The sequence below is a fragment of the Trifolium pratense genome, linkage group LG2 (assembly GCF_020283565.1).
Source record: "Trifolium pratense cultivar HEN17-A07 linkage group LG2, ARS_RC_1.1, whole genome shotgun sequence".
In the NCBI taxonomy this organism is placed as follows: domain Eukaryota; kingdom Viridiplantae; phylum Streptophyta; class Magnoliopsida; order Fabales; family Fabaceae; genus Trifolium; species Trifolium pratense.
In genome coordinates this window covers 32,257,511-32,277,388 of record NC_060060.1, presented here as the reverse complement: position 1 = coordinate 32,277,388, position 19,878 = coordinate 32,257,511, and the positions used below count along the sequence as shown (strand labels likewise).

General features: G+C 34.0%; 2 protein-coding genes across 5 annotated transcripts; both read left to right on the top strand.

Annotated features, from left to right (window-relative positions):
* The first annotated feature begins 1,156 nt into the window (after window positions 1-1,156).
* LOC123910521 (type I inositol polyphosphate 5-phosphatase 12-like) lies at window positions 1,157-9,007 on the top strand. Of its 3 annotated transcripts, none has more exons than XM_045961659.1 (10): window positions 1,157-2,456; window positions 2,633-3,449; window positions 4,937-5,061; window positions 5,215-5,299; window positions 6,208-6,373; window positions 6,479-6,516; window positions 6,614-6,881; window positions 7,108-7,231; window positions 7,318-7,678; window positions 8,393-8,910. In XM_045961659.1, the coding sequence occupies exons 1-10, from the start codon at window positions 1,426-1,428 to the stop codon at window positions 8,669-8,671; spliced, it is 3,294 nt and encodes a 1,097-aa protein (XP_045817615.1). In that variant the 5' UTR covers window positions 1,157-1,425; the 3' UTR covers window positions 8,672-8,910. The 3 variants fall into 3 exon arrangements, with proteins under 3 accessions (XP_045817615.1, XP_045817613.1, XP_045817614.1); XM_045961658.1 differs by having other exon boundaries at window positions 1,423-2,456; window positions 6,476-6,516; window positions 8,393-9,007; XM_045961657.1 differs by having other exon boundaries at window positions 1,397-2,456; window positions 6,208-6,516; window positions 8,393-8,895.
* A 4,511-nt stretch (window positions 9,008-13,518) lies between these two features.
* Window positions 13,519-19,098, top strand: LOC123910520 (outer envelope pore protein 37, chloroplastic-like). 2 transcript variants are annotated; one of them, XM_045961656.1, is made up of 7 exons: window positions 13,519-13,692; window positions 14,049-14,465; window positions 14,550-14,639; window positions 14,719-14,898; window positions 15,063-15,157; window positions 17,326-17,446; window positions 18,511-19,098. In XM_045961656.1, the coding sequence occupies exons 2-7, from the start codon at window positions 14,091-14,093 to the stop codon at window positions 18,640-18,642; spliced, it is 993 nt and encodes a 330-aa protein (XP_045817612.1). In that variant the 5' UTR covers window positions 13,519-13,692; window positions 14,049-14,090; the 3' UTR covers window positions 18,643-19,098. The 2 variants fall into 2 exon arrangements, with proteins under 2 accessions (XP_045817612.1, XP_045817611.1); XM_045961655.1 differs by having other exon boundaries at window positions 13,556-13,692; window positions 14,041-14,465.
* The last annotated feature ends 780 nt before the right edge of the window (window positions 19,099-19,878 follow it).

Genomic DNA, 19,878 nt, shown 5'->3' with positions numbered 1-19,878 from the left:
TGTTTGATGACTCATTAGGCAAATTTTTAATTTTGATGAATCATTAGGCCAATTGTTTGATCTATATGTCATAGACATATAACTATTTTGGCTAAATATAAATAGTAATGGTTTATTAATTTTCCATATTTGAGTTATTGATTTTTTTTATACAAAAAGAGGGCAAAGTTCAAAGACAAAAACTACGAAATTAAACGAACATTTCTAGGAATAAGACTTTGAAATAAATTCTTTGTTAGACTATATGAATGAAGCTAACTAATCAAGAGTAGCCCCATTAGTCTTACAATTATTTGTAACCATGTCCACTAGAAATTGGGAGTCACTTTCCACAAAAAGATGCGAAAACTATGGCGTCTAGCTATCTTTAATCTCTCATGCATTCTCCACATTTCAGCTTGAAGAGCATCACATGTTCCGATCTTTCGAGCATAACCTGCTAGCCATTGATCGTCAAAGTCTCAAATAAGGCCCCCCATATTACCTACAAGGTCCAATGACTTCTTATAAGCTTCGTCACAATTAAGTTTAATGCAACCTCCTTATGGTTTCTTCTAGTCAACGGAGACAGTCTCAAAATGTATCGACCCTCCTCTTAGGTGCAGATGATCGCCCATATCAATGACTCGAACCAAATCAAGAATGTCACGAATAGAATCAATAGGCCGATAAAAGATCTCCTCAAAAATAGAGTATTTTTTTTTACTTTAAAAAATAAAAGAAGCATGGGAAAGTAGTGTTTAATTAGTCCAACTTTTTTTATCATGAAAGTTACTTTGAACTTAAGTTAAAATTGTTTGGTGATTTTAGTTTTTTTATTTTTGACAATTTGTTTTATTTTATTTTAGAATCTGTTTTTTTTTAAACAAAATGTTGACCCTTCTTCTTACCCTTTTAAGAAGCAATTAAAAAAGGCAGGACAAACAAACACGGCGGGATTGTGCTTGCAGTTTTGGCGCTAATTGTGGCAGTAGCAAGACACAGTGAAAACAGTGAGTGAGTGAGTGAGTGGGTGAGTGGGTGGATACAGCAAAGGATTTTTCACAAATTCAATTCATCACATAAATAAATAAGGTGAGAAGATCTCAAAGTAAGGTGAGTGGTAAACTGAGAAGAAGGATCCGAAATAAACGGTTACCCACAAAGTTTGAAATAATAATTATTTGTAATAATAATACATAAAAATAAGAAGAAGAAGAAGAAGAAAAAGGAAACTAATCCTGTCCGTAAGGTTGCAGTATGCCACGCCTTACTTCCCGGTCTCTGTTGATAGACCCTTTCTTTCCATCATTCATTCTTTCTTCATTCATCTTTCTTTCTGCTAATGCTAATTCTATTTTTCAGTTTCTCTTTCTCTATTTTTTTCAATAAACACAATAATAATAATAATAATAATAATAATAATAATTACCGAAGAAAACTATCATGATGGGAGATGACCGTATTGAAGACGATGAGAAGGAGTCGTTGGCCGGTTTGAGCTCCGTTCCACCTCACCGGAAAGCCCATTCTTATAGCCAACAGCTACGTGGCCCATCCACTCACAAACGCCACCATCAAGTCCGCAAGCACAGTCTCGACGACAGCCGTATATCCAACAACATCATTGAGTCTTTCTATGAGGAGTCTGATTCTGATGACGACTTTTTCCCACATTCAAATCCTTCTGCTGCCGATGAATACATGGAAGGTGGTGGCGGAATTTCTGATGATTTGTCACAGTTTCAGCCACTTCAAGAATTTATTGGCAGTGGTGGCGGTACTGGTGTCTTTAAGGCTCCCATTAGAGCTGCCGTTCATCCCGGTAGACCCACATGCCTTGAGTTAAGGCCTCATCCTTTGAGGGAGACTCAGGTTGGTAAATTTCTCAGAAACATTGCATGTACCGAAACACAGTTGTGGTCTGGACAGGAATGTGGTGTTAGGGTGTGGGAGTTTAAAAATGCCTACGAACACGGCTGCGGTCTTGGTGGAAGGGTTAGAAGGGGAGACGAAGATGCCGCCCCTTTTTATGAATCTAATGATACCTCTCCTACATTATGTCTCACCGTCGACAATGGTAATAGGTTGATCTGGAGCGGCCATAAGGATGGCAAGATTAGGTCTTGGAAAATGGATCAACAATTTTCTACCCCTTTTAAGGAAGGTCTTTCTTGGCAGGCACATAGAGGTCCCGTTCTTGCCATGGTCATAAGTTGCTATGGCGATCTCTGGTCAGGTTCTGACGGTGGTGTTATTAAGATCTGGCCATGGGAATCAGTTGAAAAATCTCTTTCCCTTTCTCCAGAAGAAAGGCACATGGCAGCCTTACTTGTTGAGAGATCATTCATTGACCTCAGAGCTCAGGTCACCGTCAATGGTGTCTGCAGTATATCTTCTCAAGAGGTTAAGTGTTTTCTGTCTGATCATATTAGAGCTCGCGTCTGGTGTGCTAGCCCTCAATCCTTTTCACTCTGGTTAGTATGTTTCTTCCTGTTCTCTTATATTGTTTCAGTTTTTTATGTGCTAATAATTGCATCTCCATTCTGTTGCATCAACTCATTGCTGTTACTACTGTAGTGTTTGTGTTTCATTCTACTCGCATTGACTTCGAATTAATTTGAATAACAACTTGGAATGCATCATTTTATAGGGATGCTCGCACAAAGGACCTTTTGAAAGTATTTAACATTGATGGTCAGGCAGAAAATCGAGTTGACATGTCATCAGTGCAGCAGGATCAAGCAGTAGAAGACGAAGTGAAGGTAAAGTCCGTTTCCAACTCAAAAAAGGACAAGTCCCAGAGTACTAGCTTTCTGCAGAGGTCACGTAATGCAATCATGGGAGCTGCAGATGCTGTCCGTCGAGTTGCAACCAAGGGAGCTGGAGCATTCGTTGATGATACTAAAAGAACAGAAGCCCTTGTGCAAACAAACGATGGGATAATTTGGAGTGGATGCACAAATGGCTTACTTGTGCAATGGGATGGCAGTGGAACCCGTTTGCAGGATTTTAATCGCCACCCTTGTGCCGTCCAATGCTTCTGCACTTTTGGAACACGGATATATGTAGGCTATGTGAGCGGTATTATCCAAATACTGGACTTAGAAGGCAATATAATTGCAGGGTGGGTTGCTCATAATAGTCCTGTGCTTAAATTGGCTGTTGGCAATGGTTCTGTTTATAGCTTGGCAACTCACGGTGGCATACGCGGATGGAATATTGCATCTCCAGGTCCCATTGACAACATAATAAGATCAGAGCTAGCCGCAAAGGAACTTACTTATACAAGACGACACAGTATCAGAATTTTGATTGGCACATGGAATGTTGGTCAAGGTAGAGCTTCTCAAGATGCACTTTTGTCGTGGTTGGGGTCTGTTGTATCAGATGTTGGCATTGTTGTGGTTGGTTTGCAAGAAGTGGACATGGGTGCTGGTTTTCTTGCACTGTCGGCGGCAAAAGAAACTGTAAGACTTTACTCACATTCTTAATTATGCATTTGGACATTAAATATTTTGTAAAGCCTTCTTTGCTTTATATGTTAAACTACCTTATTGATGGACGATTTTGTCTTGGAAACATGGTTTAGACTTGTACTTATTTCTTATATTCTGATTAATTTATTGACCTGTGTTATCTCATTTTATCATCACAAATTCGTTTCCCTTATTTATTTATTTATGTCAAACTAAATTAATCCTTACTCTTATTGTACACAAGGTTTATGTCTGTTTGTTTGTTTGTTTGTTTGTTTAAGTCTATGGTTCCTCTATGATTAATGTGCACCTGATAAATAGCCATTTACCTGATTTATCCCTGATGGAGAATGGTGGGAGGAAAAGTTTGTTTCTGTAAGTAAGCAATCACTTGGTAGAGCTATTTTCCATACTGCCCAAAATATGTGGATTCACCAACAGGATTGGAAGGTTAATAATCTTGCAGCAACCAAACAATTGTTTTACATAATAATGTTTTAAAAATAAGAGGTAAATTGGAAGAAATAAATTATAACTCATTTCATTCCATCTACTATCCCATGGTCATCTACCTCTACCGTTATTTCGTATGATGAATTCAAGGCACTTGAAATGTCAGACTTGTGGTATTGCATGTTCTCCAATCTTCACCCCTAAGCTAAGACTTGTGCCTCTCTTGCTAAACTTACATTCCCCATACTCTGTTTACTTCTACTTATTCGAAACGGTGGTTCCAATGTTTGTCTGCATGTCCCTAACTATGATATATTTCTACTCTTTACTCCGCAACTAAAGCTGTATTGTTTGGAAAAGGCATGCATTGCTCTTGTGTATGTTCAGTAAACAAGTTGATATTTGATGCATATTTATAGTTACATGAAAATAAGAAAATCTTCTGTATCTTCAACTTGTCTTGTCTTGTCTTCTCGTCGATAGAAATTAAAAAGAAAATACATTCTTTAATTTTGAAAATTATTTAGATAAATGAAAGATTGCCGTGTATACTTATGAACACGTGCAGATCATGTGACGAATGATTTTGTTCAGTTGGTGGACAAAATCGTCTGTAGGCAGGTTCAAAAAGTTTAAGGACCTCTCAGACTCTCACCGGTTTAAAATATTTATGCTGGCCATTTTAAGATGAGGTAAAATTTAGAGTGTTGTATATTTTCCCTTGTGCTTATACCCTATAACCGTGCCATATTATGTTTGCAGATTTTGATTGTAAAACAGTTTTGTTGAAGTTGAAATCATAAGAAGGAATTTGGTCTAGTAATATGTTTGTTTATCTTAGCATTCTCATTAAAGATAGCACTGTATACTGCTACTGTCCAAGTGGTTGCAGCTGTAGCCAATAACAATTTTACCGTCTCTGTTCCTTTCTTATGATAATTGAAAACTATGTGTAAATCTCAGTAAGAATCTTGTGTAGTGTGTATATTCTACCCATGCATTTACTGCTTATATCACAATTGTAGGTAGGTCTAGAAGGAAGTGCAATGGGGCAGTGGTGGCTGGATACAATAGGAAAGGCCTTGGAAGAAGGAAAAGCTTTTGAGCGTATGGGTTCTAGGCAGCTTGCTGGCTTGCTTATATCTCTTTGGTGAGTGAGTGTAAACCAACTGGTGTGATAAACCTCCTGCTTCTATTCTCTTCTTTATGGAAAGGCTTCTTAGTTCTACCTATAATGTACTCTGCATTTCTATCTTTGATAATGTTTCCATGCTTATATTATGAGTTGATGTTCCTCAATTAGGGTACGAAAGAATCTTAGAAAACATGTTGGGGATATTGATGCTGGAGCAGTCCCATGTGGTTTTGGACGGGCAATCGGTAACAAGGTTTGTTTCAATTTCCCTGACTTCTTGATATTTGTTTGATGAAAACATAGTGCTCTAATTCTGCCATTGAAATCCAGTACTTGCCTGTTAAATATTCTCAGTCATTATCACTCCAGCCCTTTCTTCCAATGAACGTCAATAATTCAACTGGTAATATTTAAATATATTTGCAACATTATACAGTATATCTAATGATAAGTTAAACACAGAATGTAAGGAAAACAAGTCAAGTCAAAATTTAAATTAACATGCAATAGTTGTATTTTAAGTCTTGTAAACATTTATAGTTGTATAAATAATAATTATAATAGTTCACATCTATAGATCTTTGTAATTTGGCATTGTAGTTTTATTTGGCCTAAAAATCATAATTAAATAGAAAATACCAAAAAATTAAAAATAGAAACTGACCGGTCCAAATTGGTTCTTCACCAGTTTTCAGCTAGTTTTGGTCTGATTTTGAACTGGTTCAACCAGTTCTCACTGTTATAAAATCAGCTAGTTTATTTTGGACTAAACGGTTCGTGATTCAATCGACAGGTCTGGCCCAATTTTAATAACAATGACAAACACATATTGCTTTTTCTGTTTATTCCACAATGCTGGATGGAATGTTTGTGCAGTTTTTCTTAAATCTTTGTTATTGCAATAATAATTACCTCCCTTTGTAGTGCTTTAAAAAAGTATTTGTTTGTATGCAAGTATAATTTGGATGATTTTTTCCCTTCCCTTTTTGGGCTAAATTTAACCTACTTTATTGATATAGTAATAGTCATGTTGATGTTATTTGTCCTTACTCTAGGTTGAGATAAAAATACAAAAAAAATGCATTGATAAACTTCTTTAATTATGAACTTTTTTCCTCTTCATTGAAATGAACACTTACATGGCAAAAATTGATCAAACAGGGAGGAGTGGGTTTGAGAATCAGAGTCTACGATAGGATAATGTGCTTTGTGAATTGTCACTTGGCTGCACATTTGGAAGCTGTTAATCGGCGAAATGCCGATTTTGATCACATTTATCGGAATATGGTTTTCAGCCGATCATCCAATCTACTTAATACTGCAGCTGGTATGGTACCATACCTGTTCTTGTCTTGCTCTCTTGCCTTCTCCACATATTTATTTTGGCTACTTTACTCTTGTGGCTTGCCATTCGTCCTGTCTGTTACAGCAGGTGTCTCTACTTCTGCCCATATGCTTCGTGGTACAAATGTGAGTCCATCCTTAGTTGCTTACAGCTTTTGACAATCTCCTTGCCTCTCCATCAATTTGATTACCAAACAGTTACATCGTCTTCATTGTATCATAGGCTATGGGTGTCAGCTCTGAAGAAGCAAAACCTGAGTTATCTGATGCAGACATGGTGGTATTTTTTGGTGATTTCAACTACCGCCTTTTTGGTATATCATATGATGAAGCCAGGGACTTTGTTTCTCAAAGATGCTTTGATTGGCTTAGAGAAAAGGACCAGCTCAGGGCGGAGATGAAAGCTGGAAAAGTTTTCCAGGGAATGCGGGAGGCAATAATCAAATTTCCTCCAACGTATAAGTTTGAGAGGCACCAAGCAGGTTTAGGAGGTAAATATATGGGCATTGTCAAGACTAGTGGTTCCCATTTGTTACATGTTGATTTGAATATGGTTCCTCAGTATCAAAATGTATTAAAAATTGGCAACACAATGAATATGACAGTTTCAATTTTGCCTTCTGTCAATATGGATTTAACAGATTGTTTCTTGGTTAAAGTGACTAGTATTTTGCATAAGAAACATGACAATTGGGTAACTTCCATACATTCTTGCAGGGTATGATTCTGGGGAGAAAAAGCGAATTCCTGCTTGGTGTGACAGAATAATATATCGTGATACTCGGCCAGCTGCAGTTTCTGATTGCAATTTAGACTGCCCTGTTGTGTCGTCAATTTTACAGTATGTTGCATGGTCAAAATAGGTTTTTATTTTCTTTTTCTTTACTATATTAGGTACAATTTGTTATCATTGAAACCATTTAACAGGTATGATGCTTGCATGGATGTGACTGATAGCGATCACAAACCTGTTCGATGTAAGTTCAATGTGAAAATTTCTCATGCTGATAGATCAATCAGGAGAAAAGAATTCGGGGACATTATGACATCAAATGAGAAAATCAGATCTATGCTTGAAGAATCACGTTATGTTCCAGAATGCAATGTCAGCCCTGACAATATGGTCCTTGAAAACCAGGAGGCTTCGTTGTTGCTTATTACAAACAGAAGTACAAAGGATAAGGCTGTATACAAGATCACCTGTGATGGCCAGTCTGTAGTAAAAAATGACGGAGAAGCGCCTGCTTATATCCCAAGAGGTGCCTTTGGCTTTCCTAGATGGCTTGAGGTACTGTACCTTTACTTAATTTAATACTCATGTTATTTGTTTTAATTTTGAGGGTTTCCAAGAAATATTAGTTAGATGCAAATCTTACTGCATGTGCAAAGTTTTGGTGGCTTATCTTATTCTTTTAAAATGAAGTCAACAATTTTCAAAATAGATAGTGCCTTACATTGTATTACTATCACAGAATGCATGATTTTTAACCTATTCAATTTTACATTATAACTATTGATGTGAATAATATAGGATTGTTAAACTAGGATGCTTTTTCTGAATGTTAAAACGAAAATGACCTACTATTTGTTAAAAGTTCTGAGAATAGTTTTATGTCCTTTGTAAATTCAGTGTCTGCTTCATCCTTATTCAGATAGTATGTATCATTTTTTTGTTTGAGATCAATTTTGTATTTATATACACCTTTTCAAATAAAATAGGATTTTTTTATTATAGATCCTTTTTTGTGACTGTTAAAATTAAGTTTACCAGTTTTAGGCTCAATATATGCCAAGTTCTTTGACAAGAATTCATAGGTAAATAGCCATTTTTCTTCTCATCTTGTAAATGTGATATGCCGGTTGACAATGGGAAGGAGGAGCACAGATCAAGGGGTTTTTCTTATTTAGTGAAGGGAGATGGGTTTTAGGATTCATAATTTATCTAAACTTCTAGGATTTTACCTACACGTACTGATGCCAATTTTAAAATGTCTTAAATTAGGTTTCTCCATCCATCGGTATAATTAAACCCGAGCAAACTGTAGAGGTTTCAGTACGTCATGAAGATCTGCATGCCTCTGAAGAATCAGTAGATGGGATACCACAAAACCGGTCAAGTGAAGACACCAGAGACAAGGAAGTGATTCTGGTTGTTCATGTTCAAGGCAGTTCCTCCGTCCAAACTCACAGTCAGAAGATCCATGTGCGTCATTGCTTCTCAGCAAAGCCGGTTCGAAATGACTCAAAATCCAACAGTGCAAGAAGAAATCAAGTAAGCTAACTGCATAGAATAGATTAAGATTTAGTAGTTTCACTTATGTGATTGATGACTTTGGAATTCAAACAAAAAAAATGCCTACATCGGAGGGAAATGTCAATAGCATATATGCAAAATATTTGTTGTTTTACAAGTCTCGGTACAAGTTAGTTAGACTGTCATATTTATCTTATTGTTTTGCTGTTTCAAAGTCGAAAATATCTCTACCAATGGAAGCCTGCTTTCCTAATAAGGTTTACTGATATTACTCTTTCTACTTGAGTTTTAGTTTAAAAAAATATGTTAACTTCCTAAATAGTTTTTTTTTTTTTAAAGTAAAAGAATGATTCTGTTAACAAACTCGCAACATTCAAGTTACTAGCATACAACGGCACATTGCCTACTACAAATAATATGATAAAGTTAAAGTGACCGGAATATCCATGCTTTCGGATATGCAACGTTGATGTTCAAATCATTGATTGAATCTGCAATTGACTGAAGTTGACTTTTCAATAGGAATAAGCGAACACCGCAACAATACGAGAAATCAAATAGTGTCGCACAAGACGACGGCCAACACAACGCCGCACTTAGACGCCGAAATCACAAAAAAAAACTTGATATACGTGAAAAATCACTTATTTATATGGAAAAAAAAAGGTGTAGAGGGATGATTCTAAACCAAAAATGACTTAAAACCGCCCTTCTATGATGAACATTGAACAAAAAAACAAAGAGAACTTCCTAAATAGTATTAAATACTACACTTCTTTTCTTGTCCTAGCAATAATTGTAGTATTTTTTTTAGAATTAGTGATGTTTATAGATGAGTGTTTAAAGTCAATACAATTCACTGCCTTTGTGTTATTTGTTTGAGTGTTTCATAATAACAGCCTTTGATATTGTTTTATGGTGTGTTTCATTTGCTAAAATAAGGGAAAGGGATTAAAGAAGACAAGAATTACAAGAATTGGGTGCCCTTGCCACACACTCCATAATTTATTTATTTTTGACGCTACTCCATAAATTTATTTACAAGAAAGGGATTATATGAAACAATGTCATGATTCACTCTTGTCATTAAAAGGTTCCAAGACTAAATCAAAAGACACTTTATTTAAAACTAATCATTGCATCCTTTCAAGTATTTTGGAAATTCTCTCACAATTCCCCACCATTTTCAAAAATATCTAAATTCATTATTCTGAAAATCTCATGATTTCAGATAAAGATATCTTACAATTTGAATCATTACTTAGTAAGTTAAGTTTCCACTCATCCCTGAATAGATTGATAGACACGCTTTGAACCGATTATTCATCATAACAAGTGTGCATAACCTACACATAATATCTCAGTATCATTGATCGAATTATAAATATGACACATTTGTTAAGACATTGTGTCTTATATCCTTTTCAAGAGAATTTAAGAATCAAGCCTTGAAATCTATGAAGCGGCCCCACTTCATTCTCATACAGGTAAACTATATCATAAATGTACACCCGTAATTATGCATTTAAGCACATATATGTCTATTAAGAGGAAAACTTCATCCTACCACTTTATTCTCTTATGGTCCAAGTACTTTTATCCCTTGGGATGTATTTATTATTGTCAAGTACTTCAATCACTCTTATAATGTACTTTCATCATTGAACTAAGACTTGATGTTATTCAAGTGTGAGATGAGTTTTCACCATTGATGATTAATTATATATGGGCTTGTATCACATCCCTAATGACATCTTCAATGACCTAACCATTTTATCCGAAAACATCATATCCTTGTCAATCATTTCGTCAAATAATTGCAAGATTTTCCAACTTTTATAACTTTGAATGTCCAATCAACCACATAGCTATGTTTTTTAGGCACTTTGAATATTCTTTATACATTATTAACACTTTGTCATTTGATTGTCATTGTGTCATATGCACAGACTTTATGTCGTTCTTCTCTTGATATTACATATTTAATAAGGGTCATGTTAACATGTGCACCAAGGGCACATGTTAAGATTCTAAATATAGAAAATTACATTTAATGTTAGAAAAAAATTTAATGTTTAAAAAGTTAAATGCACAAATTTCAATATATTATTTCTACTTTTACTTCTTTAACATGTACCTTTGATGCACATGTTAACATTTTCCATTTAATAATCATCTCAATTTGAAAGTTTACTTCCTCTTAAATGTATCCAAGATACCATACATTCAATGCATTAAATATTTATTGGGTCGTACTAACATGTGCCTTAGGGCACATGTTAATGTTACTTTGAATAATTATTTGTCTTGAAAAAATAAATTTTTGACTTCTAAAATCATTTCAATTTTATTAAAAGGAACCTTTTCATATTGGTTATCACATAACTATGTATCATCATAAATATAATTTTAAATGTCGAAATCAAATTTTATGTATAAATATGTTTTATGGTAATTTCAAATAATCGTCACAATAGAAAAATAAATAATGATTCAAAATCATTAACATTTTATATAACTTAATTTCTTCCATGAACAATTACCAACTTATAATAATTCAAAACATACCAAAATTATTTCTAATATCAAGATAATTATTAAACAAGAAATTAACAATAACTTTAGCTTTCATATAATCAATACACATATAGTATTATGAGATCATCAATTCTAAATTTAATAACTTTTTGCACAAAACAATAATATCACTAAAATATGCATATTTATGACAAGTCATATACACTACTTCTATGTTAAAATAAGATAAGATAACATAAACACATGCATGTCTCATAAACCAAACTTATTCATACTTGTCAAAATTCACATAAATCATCCATATTATAAGTCAAGATAAATTACTTGTGTACCTTTCACCATAATCATAAGTATTTACTTTTGTCATCATACTCATTTTCTCACGTATCCTACGAATTTACCAAAATATCTCTGTCTGCTACTTAGGTAGCGGACCCCCCCTCCTTTACCCCCAAAATTATCATTTTTATAACTTTCACTGCTTAAATAGCGAAAGGATAAAACGAGAAAATTGTAGGACGTGCAAAAAACTGATAAGATGACAAAAGTAAATCTCTAAATATATGTGTTCATGTTAAAACCAACACCTAAATTATATCTCTGAAAAAGGCTAGGTGTTCGGTTCCAACCAACCAATGTGATTCTTCTTAAACTGAACTTTTATATACACATATTCCTTGCGTACCAAAATTTCTTAAACAACAAAAGAATTTTAGAAACAAATTCCTAATATGATATTGGCTGCCGCAACATACACACATTAAACAAATTTGATTTCAAAAGGTATGTAAATGAGTAACTTAATATTGTACACGAAAGCCCAAACGTTTATATATACATGCACGCCATGTTCTGACGAGATTTATTATATGTTCATTAATGATACAGTTCTGAACATAAAAATCATCTTTGGATTGTCTAATGAGTATCAAATTCCTAATGATAAAGATCAGTATAATGTATTAGAACAACTAATTAGAAATTTACTTGTTCTACGCAAAAAGTAAAACCAAAACATATTATACATGCATGAAATTATAACTCTTAATATTTAATTTGCATTTAACCATGTATAATCACAATGTTCAAACTTATGAAAGAAAGGGTATTGATACTTATCTCTTGAAGTTAATATCTCTCAAAGTGAAAAATCTCCAAATTGCATCCATTAATTTATCCACAAATAATCATAAATCGAACTTAAAGATTGTGAAAACATTTATTGGGGTCTGCTCTGCTGCAAATACATGAACAAAAATAAGATGAAAAAGAACAACGTAATGTTTAATGGTTGCACATAAATTCCAAAGCGTGTGTGAACATACTAAGCTTTAGGTTCGATTCGTCCCCACCAGTTTATACAAACCGAATGCAAATGAGATAACCAGCGAATCCCCTTCAAGATACTTTGAAAAATATGATATGAATTGCACACTCATCAAATATATCGATTAATAATTGTCTTTTTTTAAAATATTATAAGTCATATCGATCGGTTAACTTTGGCGGTGATAGCTCACAACACAAATATTATCACTGATAAAAATATTTAAAAAAACACCATAATTTTTTAAAAAATGGTAAATATTTGTTTTTTTTTTGGTACATACTAATAAATATTTGTTAATGAAGAATAATATTAATTTGGTTCAAATGTAAAAAAAAATAAAAAATTGGAGTGAAAGAACCATTATTATATTTTTAAATGTTTTTTTGTCAAAAATATTTTTAAAATGTTTTTTTTTACAATATATTTTTAAATGTTGCTAATGGATAAAAGAGTGGCAAAAAATGCTTCAAAAAAAAAAAAAAGAGTGGCAAAAAACTGAACCAAAAAAAAAAGAGTGGCAAAAAAATCCCACTTATAAGTTATTAAAATATTATCATATTAATTTTATATATCAATTATTTAAATTTGTATTTCGTGTTTTTATTGAAATTCATATTGAACTAATTAAACTTAGAAATCTCAATTGTTAATAATTTAAATCCCAAATTTTCATAGTGATAACTAAACTTACTCAAATGGTCTAATAATAAAAAGTTTAAATAATATGTTAGAGTTAGAGGTGGATTCCATTCTCAACTATGTTAAAAACCAAACTTAAATCATTTCATTCATAATAATAGGAGTAATACAACTTAAAATTACATAAAAAATAATGCGTGAAGCGTGAGATAAATATGTTTTGTTAGAGTATGAACACTCCTATTTATTTTACGTCCGGTAAATACAACTTTGTAGTTGTGATTTCCAAGAAAAGTCTTGCAATTTTGCACAATAGCAATTTAATTTGTTTATCCATTGAAGGCCTTTTAATAAACATTTAAAAAGTGGCAAAGTAATAAACATTTAAAAATTAAAATCCAACTCACTTGTTAAATTAATTAAAATAAATAAATCCGACTCATAAATTGTCGGAAATATCCCCGACGACACTTCTCGCTTTGTTACTGTCAGTGACAGAGAGATAGAAGCTCTGTTCTTTCTCTTCCGAAGCTCTGAATCTGTAAGTTTCCACCGTTTCACGTTTCAAAGTTTGCATGTTTGGATTTTGTAGAGTCAATTGTTTTGTTGGGTGGAGAGATTTGAGGTGTGGATTTTTTAGGGCTTTAAATTCTCGAGATAAATTCCCAAAAAAATTGAAATTTATTTTGGTTTAATTTGATTATGTAGGTTTAATTTGGAATATTTGGTCTGTTTAGGCTGTAGATATGAAGTATTATGATGTTTTGAAGCTAGTTTCTTGCCATGGTTGCTGTTGAGAATTTTGTTTTGAAGTTATTTTTTAGGGGTGCTGTGTTTTTTCTCTGAAATTAAGGGGCCGTTGCGAGGTGATTGATGATTTCAATTTTAGTGTTGCAGAGTAAGAGTAGAGTGAGATAAGACAGTGAGTGGACGTTGGAGATGGATTCAACAACAGGAAACCCTAATTACACGGTGCAATCCTCCCCGGTGGTTGATCCTCTGTCGTCAACTAATCATATTCATAATCGGCCCATCTTCTCATTTCCAAGTAGGCCTGCCCTCAGAATTACCACCGAGTTTGACAGTGAAAGCGCAGTCTTCTTCCACAAAATTTCTTGTAAGATTTTGGACAGCCTTGCCAAGTTCAAGTTATCTTTCCATAATAACAGTAAAGGTGATGTCTCCGAACCTCAGATCAGTTTTGTATCCAAGCACCTTAGCCTCCACTACGACCTTGAAGACCATAGTGCTCTCATTAAGAGTTCCATTGACGTTGGTCCCAGATTGAAACTCACAGGTGTCCATGATGTCAAGGTCAGTCATGTCACTCATATCATATCTCCGCATGTTGCTCTATTTTTTATTATATATATATTCTGACTTTCTTGACCTAATAAGGCTCAACAAGGAGAGGTTACAATGGTTGCAAATGTCGCTGATCCTGGATATACACTTCAACTATCAACAGCACTTCCATCCGCTGGACTGGTGTGTTGCTTTGGACGTTCATTTTCTTTGCCTCCATGATCATTTCCATAAGTTTTAATTCCATGCCCTCATTTTGCAGCCAAAAGCAACCTTCAGATTTCCTCTAGGTGAAGTTTCATTGCAAGAGAAAGAGGAGGAGGAGGACGAACAAGTCAAGAATTTGTTGTCAGTGAGTGGGATTCTTAAAGGTCAATTTTTGAAGGGTGTCTGCACTGCCCATTACAATGATGAAGAATTGAAGTTAAGATACCGCTACAAGGTACTTTGTTGTTGTTGGTAGTAGTAGTATTAATGTGTTCAGTATATTATTGCTCATTTCTCTCGTATTCCCAATTTTTTTTTTTTTGACACTATGGTCTTCCTCATGGCCTTTTTGTTTGACCCTCGCATGAGATTAGTGTTGAATGTTTCAAATAAATGCAGGACGACGAAATGTCATTTCTTCCAACACTTTCACTCCCTTCAAATGCTTTGTCATTTGCTTTCAAGCGTAGGTTTGGTCTTTCTGACAAGTTAAGGTTAGAACTTACCTTAAGAACACCATCTTAATCCCCCCCTTTTTTTTTACGTGCAATAATCTGTGATCTATCTAAAAATATCATCATTAGTTGAGTGATTTTGAAATTTGATGTGAAAATTGTTTTGTCAAGTGGTGGCGACGCTTTGGTTCAAATCTGATACGAACTAAATTTAATTTACTGATAACGAAAGTGGAGAGTACTCAGACTAGCTGCTTACTGAAGAGCATTCTGGATTTCTTGAAATACAAACAGCATAGAGAAGAAAGAAAATACAGCCTTAGGAACAGCCAGTCCCATCCAAAACCACTCTACACAATTTTGTTTTTCATGCCTTGTGCAGTTGTGCCCTTTCTCTGCTTTTAACATTTTCTCTAACAATTCTCTTGTTGAAGAAAAGAATATTACAAGAAAGCAAATGGAAGAGAAAAAATAGTAAGAAAGTGAGTGATTTTTCTATTGTTTTAATGAAAGAAATAAAAAAGATAACAAAGAGAAATGAAAATTGAGATCTCTCTCCACATGTTTGGTTAGATGGGAAAGCAGAAAGTGGGAAAATAGAAAATCTATTCTAAAATCCACATGTTTACTTTTCCATGAAATTAAGTTTCCTCCAATCAAAACACAACAAACGGAAGTAGACCTTTCATCATTCACATCACTTGCCCAAACTGCATCTGATTATCCAACAATATCGGTATGACCTCGGTCTAAATAAACAAGTCCATTTCGAGGTGACCCTTTAGTATACCTTCAAACTACAATATTCCAATGGCTATCACAAGGTGAATTTAGAAATTTACTCACAACACTATTACACTAATAACAAACGAGATATCTGGTCTTGTCATAGTGAGATAATTCAGTTTCCCAACTAACCTTCTATATCCGCTTGGGTTAGGATATGGCCCCCTTTGATTGATCAGCTAGGAGCGGTATCTGGAAGTCGAACACATTTACGCTCGTACTCCAATCATTTAATTCAGTCCTGATTACAAGAAAAAGTTTGTTTTTTAGATTCATTGAATGATTGATAGACTAGATACATCAATCATTTAATCAATCTAAAAAGCAATTTTTTTTTAATAATTAGGACTAGAGGGAGTAGGTAATACCATAACATTGAAACTCGGGGGACCAATTTGCGACCGTGGAGGTCTGTGAGTAGAGACAAATGCTTCAATGCATAACATATGTTATTGACTCTAATGCATCTGGTGTTGCAAAGAAAGGCATATTCTCAAATAAGGTAACATCTGCAGAGACAAAACAATATGTAGATGGACAATAACACTGATACCTTTTTTGAACTATGGAATACCCCAAAAACACACTTAATAACTTGTGCAGACAATTTATCATGACCGATGAAAGATGATGAACAAAACAAGTGTAGCCAAACTCTCAGAGAGGGACACAATATAGAGAGTCCTTAGGAAACAAGAGAGAATGTGGAATCTCATTATTCAATACCGACGGTGACATGTAATTGATCAAATAACAAGCAGTTAGAACATGGTCACCCCAAAAATTTGAAGGCACAAAATGATCGATAAGGTCTGAGGGATGTTTCCGCTCAGCGATACCTTTATGTTGTGGTGTGTGTGAACAACTAGACTGATGTATGATATCATGAGAAGCCAATAAGGAGTTAAATGATGTGGAAAAATATTCTTTGGCATTGTCACTTTGCAAAATTCGAATTGTTTTCCCAAATTGAGTCTTTATCTCTGATAAAAAAGTTTGAAATGCACCAAATTCAAAAACAAGGTAATTTGGCCAAAGACAATGTCTGAAGCCCTTATTTTGGCGTTTTCTTTGCAAAGTGGGGGGAAGGAATTTTCTCAAGGGTCCACTTACTTTTCTAACTAGTTGAAAGCATTTAATGTAACACATTTATAGTTACTTATCGGATGGTCTTAGAGTATATTTGTTAACAAGACCCTTAAAATTATGAGTAGTGTTATTGGAACAACTTTATGGGACAACTTTATATTTTCTTCTTCTTCTTTTGCAACAAAAACCATAAAGTGAGAGGAGGAGAGAGAGAGAGTAAAAATATAATGACTGTATGAGAGAGTTGTCCAAAAAGTTGTTCCAATAACATTAGTGTAAAATTATATGCTTGTCTCCTTGCTGACATGGCTCTTAAAATGGTTTTTGGTTAGTTACTGGTACAATTGTGATTCCAACTATTGGAGTGCTGTCTACAAGCATACCTACGGTGAAGATTTCAAATTTAAAGCTGGTTATGATTCAGATGTTCGTCTTGGCTGGGCATCCCTTTGGGTATGTGTCTCATTTCACAATTTTGTATTTCATTGCATTCCTAATTGAAGCCATACATTACAATTTACAACTGTCTGTTGACTTTGAACTCCTATTTTTTGGGGTTTTACAGTTTTAGACATAACATGATACTGCTTCCTGCATATAAAAAGGATGCATCACTAATATACTCTTTTTGAACCATTGCATATTATCTAGGTAAAATCACTTAAGCTTGATGCATTTTTTCTCCCTCTATTTTAAAAAATATATATGAAGTTTTGGTCACCTTTATTTTAAAAATCAGCATTTTGGTCCTCTAGTTTTAATTTCTGAGTTTTGGTCCCCCAAATAGACTCAGCTATAAGTTGACAAAGTTATTATTCATGTCATTACTGATTTTTTTTAATTGAATAATATTTTATTTTATAAAAAATAATAAACATTTAATTAACTCAAAAATATGTTCATCATCAATAATCAATAAAACCCATAAATTTCAAGAACACCTTATTTAAGATGATTTGGATCTGTGAGTTTATTTATTTTGTTGAAAGTGTTTTGGAAATTAATGGATTTATTGATGAAGATGATGAACATATTTTTGGGTTAAATGTTTATTATTTAAAAAAAATATTATTCAATTAAAAAAGTTAGTAATAAATAACATGTATAATAAACCATTCCACCGGTGTTGCCATGTCATTAGTGACAAGGGCACATCAGCGAAATTGACTCCAAAATGGAGTGGGGACCAAAACTCAAGGAAAAATAAAACTAAGGGACTAGAAAGCTGATTTTAAAAATTAGGGGATCGAAACTTTATTTATTTTTTGAAAATAGAGTACCAAAAGTGCATTTAAGCTAATGAGTTTGTTTCAATATAACATTATGGTGACTACTTTGTGTTTATCTGCTTTTTACTTGGAATTTTGTTGTAATTTCAAAACTCTACTAACTTAATCTCTCAAAACTATTAAATTAGAATAATTTTTCACTTGTATACTAAGAAATTATTCAGAATGACAGTGAGTAGATTGAAAAGTATAAGCTTGGTGTTTGTAATTCTTAGCTTCATTCTTCAGGTTGGAGATGAAGGCGGGAAAGCAAAAACAGCTCCGATGAAGATGAAAGTTCAATTCATGCTTCAAGTGCCACAGGATGACATAAAATCTTCAGTTTTGATGTTTCGGGTTAAGAAGAGATGGGACATTTAACTGTCTCCTGGAGAATTTTCGTAAAATTTATTACTCATTTCAGTCCTTAATATAAGAAAAAGTTTACTTTTTAGATACATTAAAAGATTGATGTATTTAGACTATATCATTATCCAAAAAGTGAACTCTTTCTTTATATTAAAGACTGGAGGAGTATATGTTAAAAGTTGGGTACTTCAATACTTGTTATTGGGCAGTTTTATGGGTACTTGCAAAGGTGATACTGACTATTTGACTGGTCGGTGCTTCTCCAATTTCATCAAATTCCTTACTGGTGTGACAAGATTACAATCGAGTTACCATAAGATAAGTAACAATTATCAATCTTACAAAATTTGTAAAGATGGTTTTTGTTTTGTATTAACCCTCTGATTTTTGGGAAAGGGACCCGGTAATTCATAGTTCATCAGCGAGGTAAATAAATAAAAGAAGTGTTATTTATGCTTTTTGTTGCCATATGAGTGAATTTTAGTTATCACACGTGAAAAGGCACACTGTACTGTATTAGACTTCTTCTTTTCGCGCCCATAGCAATTCTCATGTAGGGCGTTAGGTCACCTTCAAAATGTAGTCATCTCCCTTGGGAATTTTAAAAAAAATGTCCGCTATGCATAATGTGATCTCCTAGACGTCTGCATTCTACGTAGCAAATGGTGTCTATATATATGCATGAACCGTCAGACATGAATAGCACATAGCTTCACCAACTTTTTTTCCCTCCAAACCCTAAAAAAAACGCTCGTTTTAGGCGAAATTGTGAAATATTCCTTATTCGATTTCTTAAGAATTTTGTTTAAGTCACCACGGGAGGGTTTGCACCCTGTTTAACGAACCACATGGGAGTGTTTGCACCCTATTTAGCGAACCACCATGGTACATTTCGCACCCTAGTGTGCGAACTACCATGGGAGTGTTTGCACTCTGTTTGGCGAACCACTTTGGGACTGAAATTCTTGTTTTTTTTTTTCTTTCTTTTTTGAATTTTAAGAATTGTTATGGATGATACAAATACAAGCAAAGAGGATAGGCATAAGGTTGATATTAAGTTGGGCGAACAAAACCAAGGTCGAAGAACAACGTAATGTTGATGCATAGCCAACCGACGAACCACCTAAGGTTGATTTCCGCATCGAATTCACAATGGAAATGAAGTTTGATTACCGCGAACATATGATTTCATGGGTTCTTGATTTAGCATACAAATTAGGATTTGTTACTGTGATTGTAAAGTCTGAT

What these genes read in the sequence shown, in the direction of transcription:
- LOC123910521 (XM_045961657.1), top strand. Translation starts at nt 1,426, where the DNA reads ATGATGGGAGATGACCGTATTGAAGACGATGAGAAGGAGTCGTTGGCC. An exon ending in GGCTTGCTTATATCTCTTTG is followed by an intron (nt 5,062 to 5,214) that starts GTGAGTGAGTGT and finishes TTCCTCAATTAG; the next exon opens with GGTACGAAAGAATCTTAGAA. An exon ending in GCTTTCCTAGATGGCTTGAG is followed by an intron (nt 7,679 to 8,392) that starts GTACTGTACCTT and finishes GTCTTAAATTAG; the next exon opens with GTTTCTCCATCCATCGGTAT.
- LOC123910520 (XM_045961656.1), top strand. Translation starts at nt 14,091, where the DNA reads ATGGATTCAACAACAGGAAACCCTAATTACACGGTGCAATCCTCCCCG. An exon ending in CAGGTGTCCATGATGTCAAG is followed by an intron (nt 14,466 to 14,549) that starts GTCAGTCATGTC and finishes TGACCTAATAAG; the next exon opens with GCTCAACAAGGAGAGGTTAC. An exon ending in GGTCTTTCTGACAAGTTAAG is followed by an intron (nt 15,158 to 17,325) that starts GTTAGAACTTAC and finishes GTTTTTGGTTAG; the next exon opens with TTACTGGTACAATTGTGATT.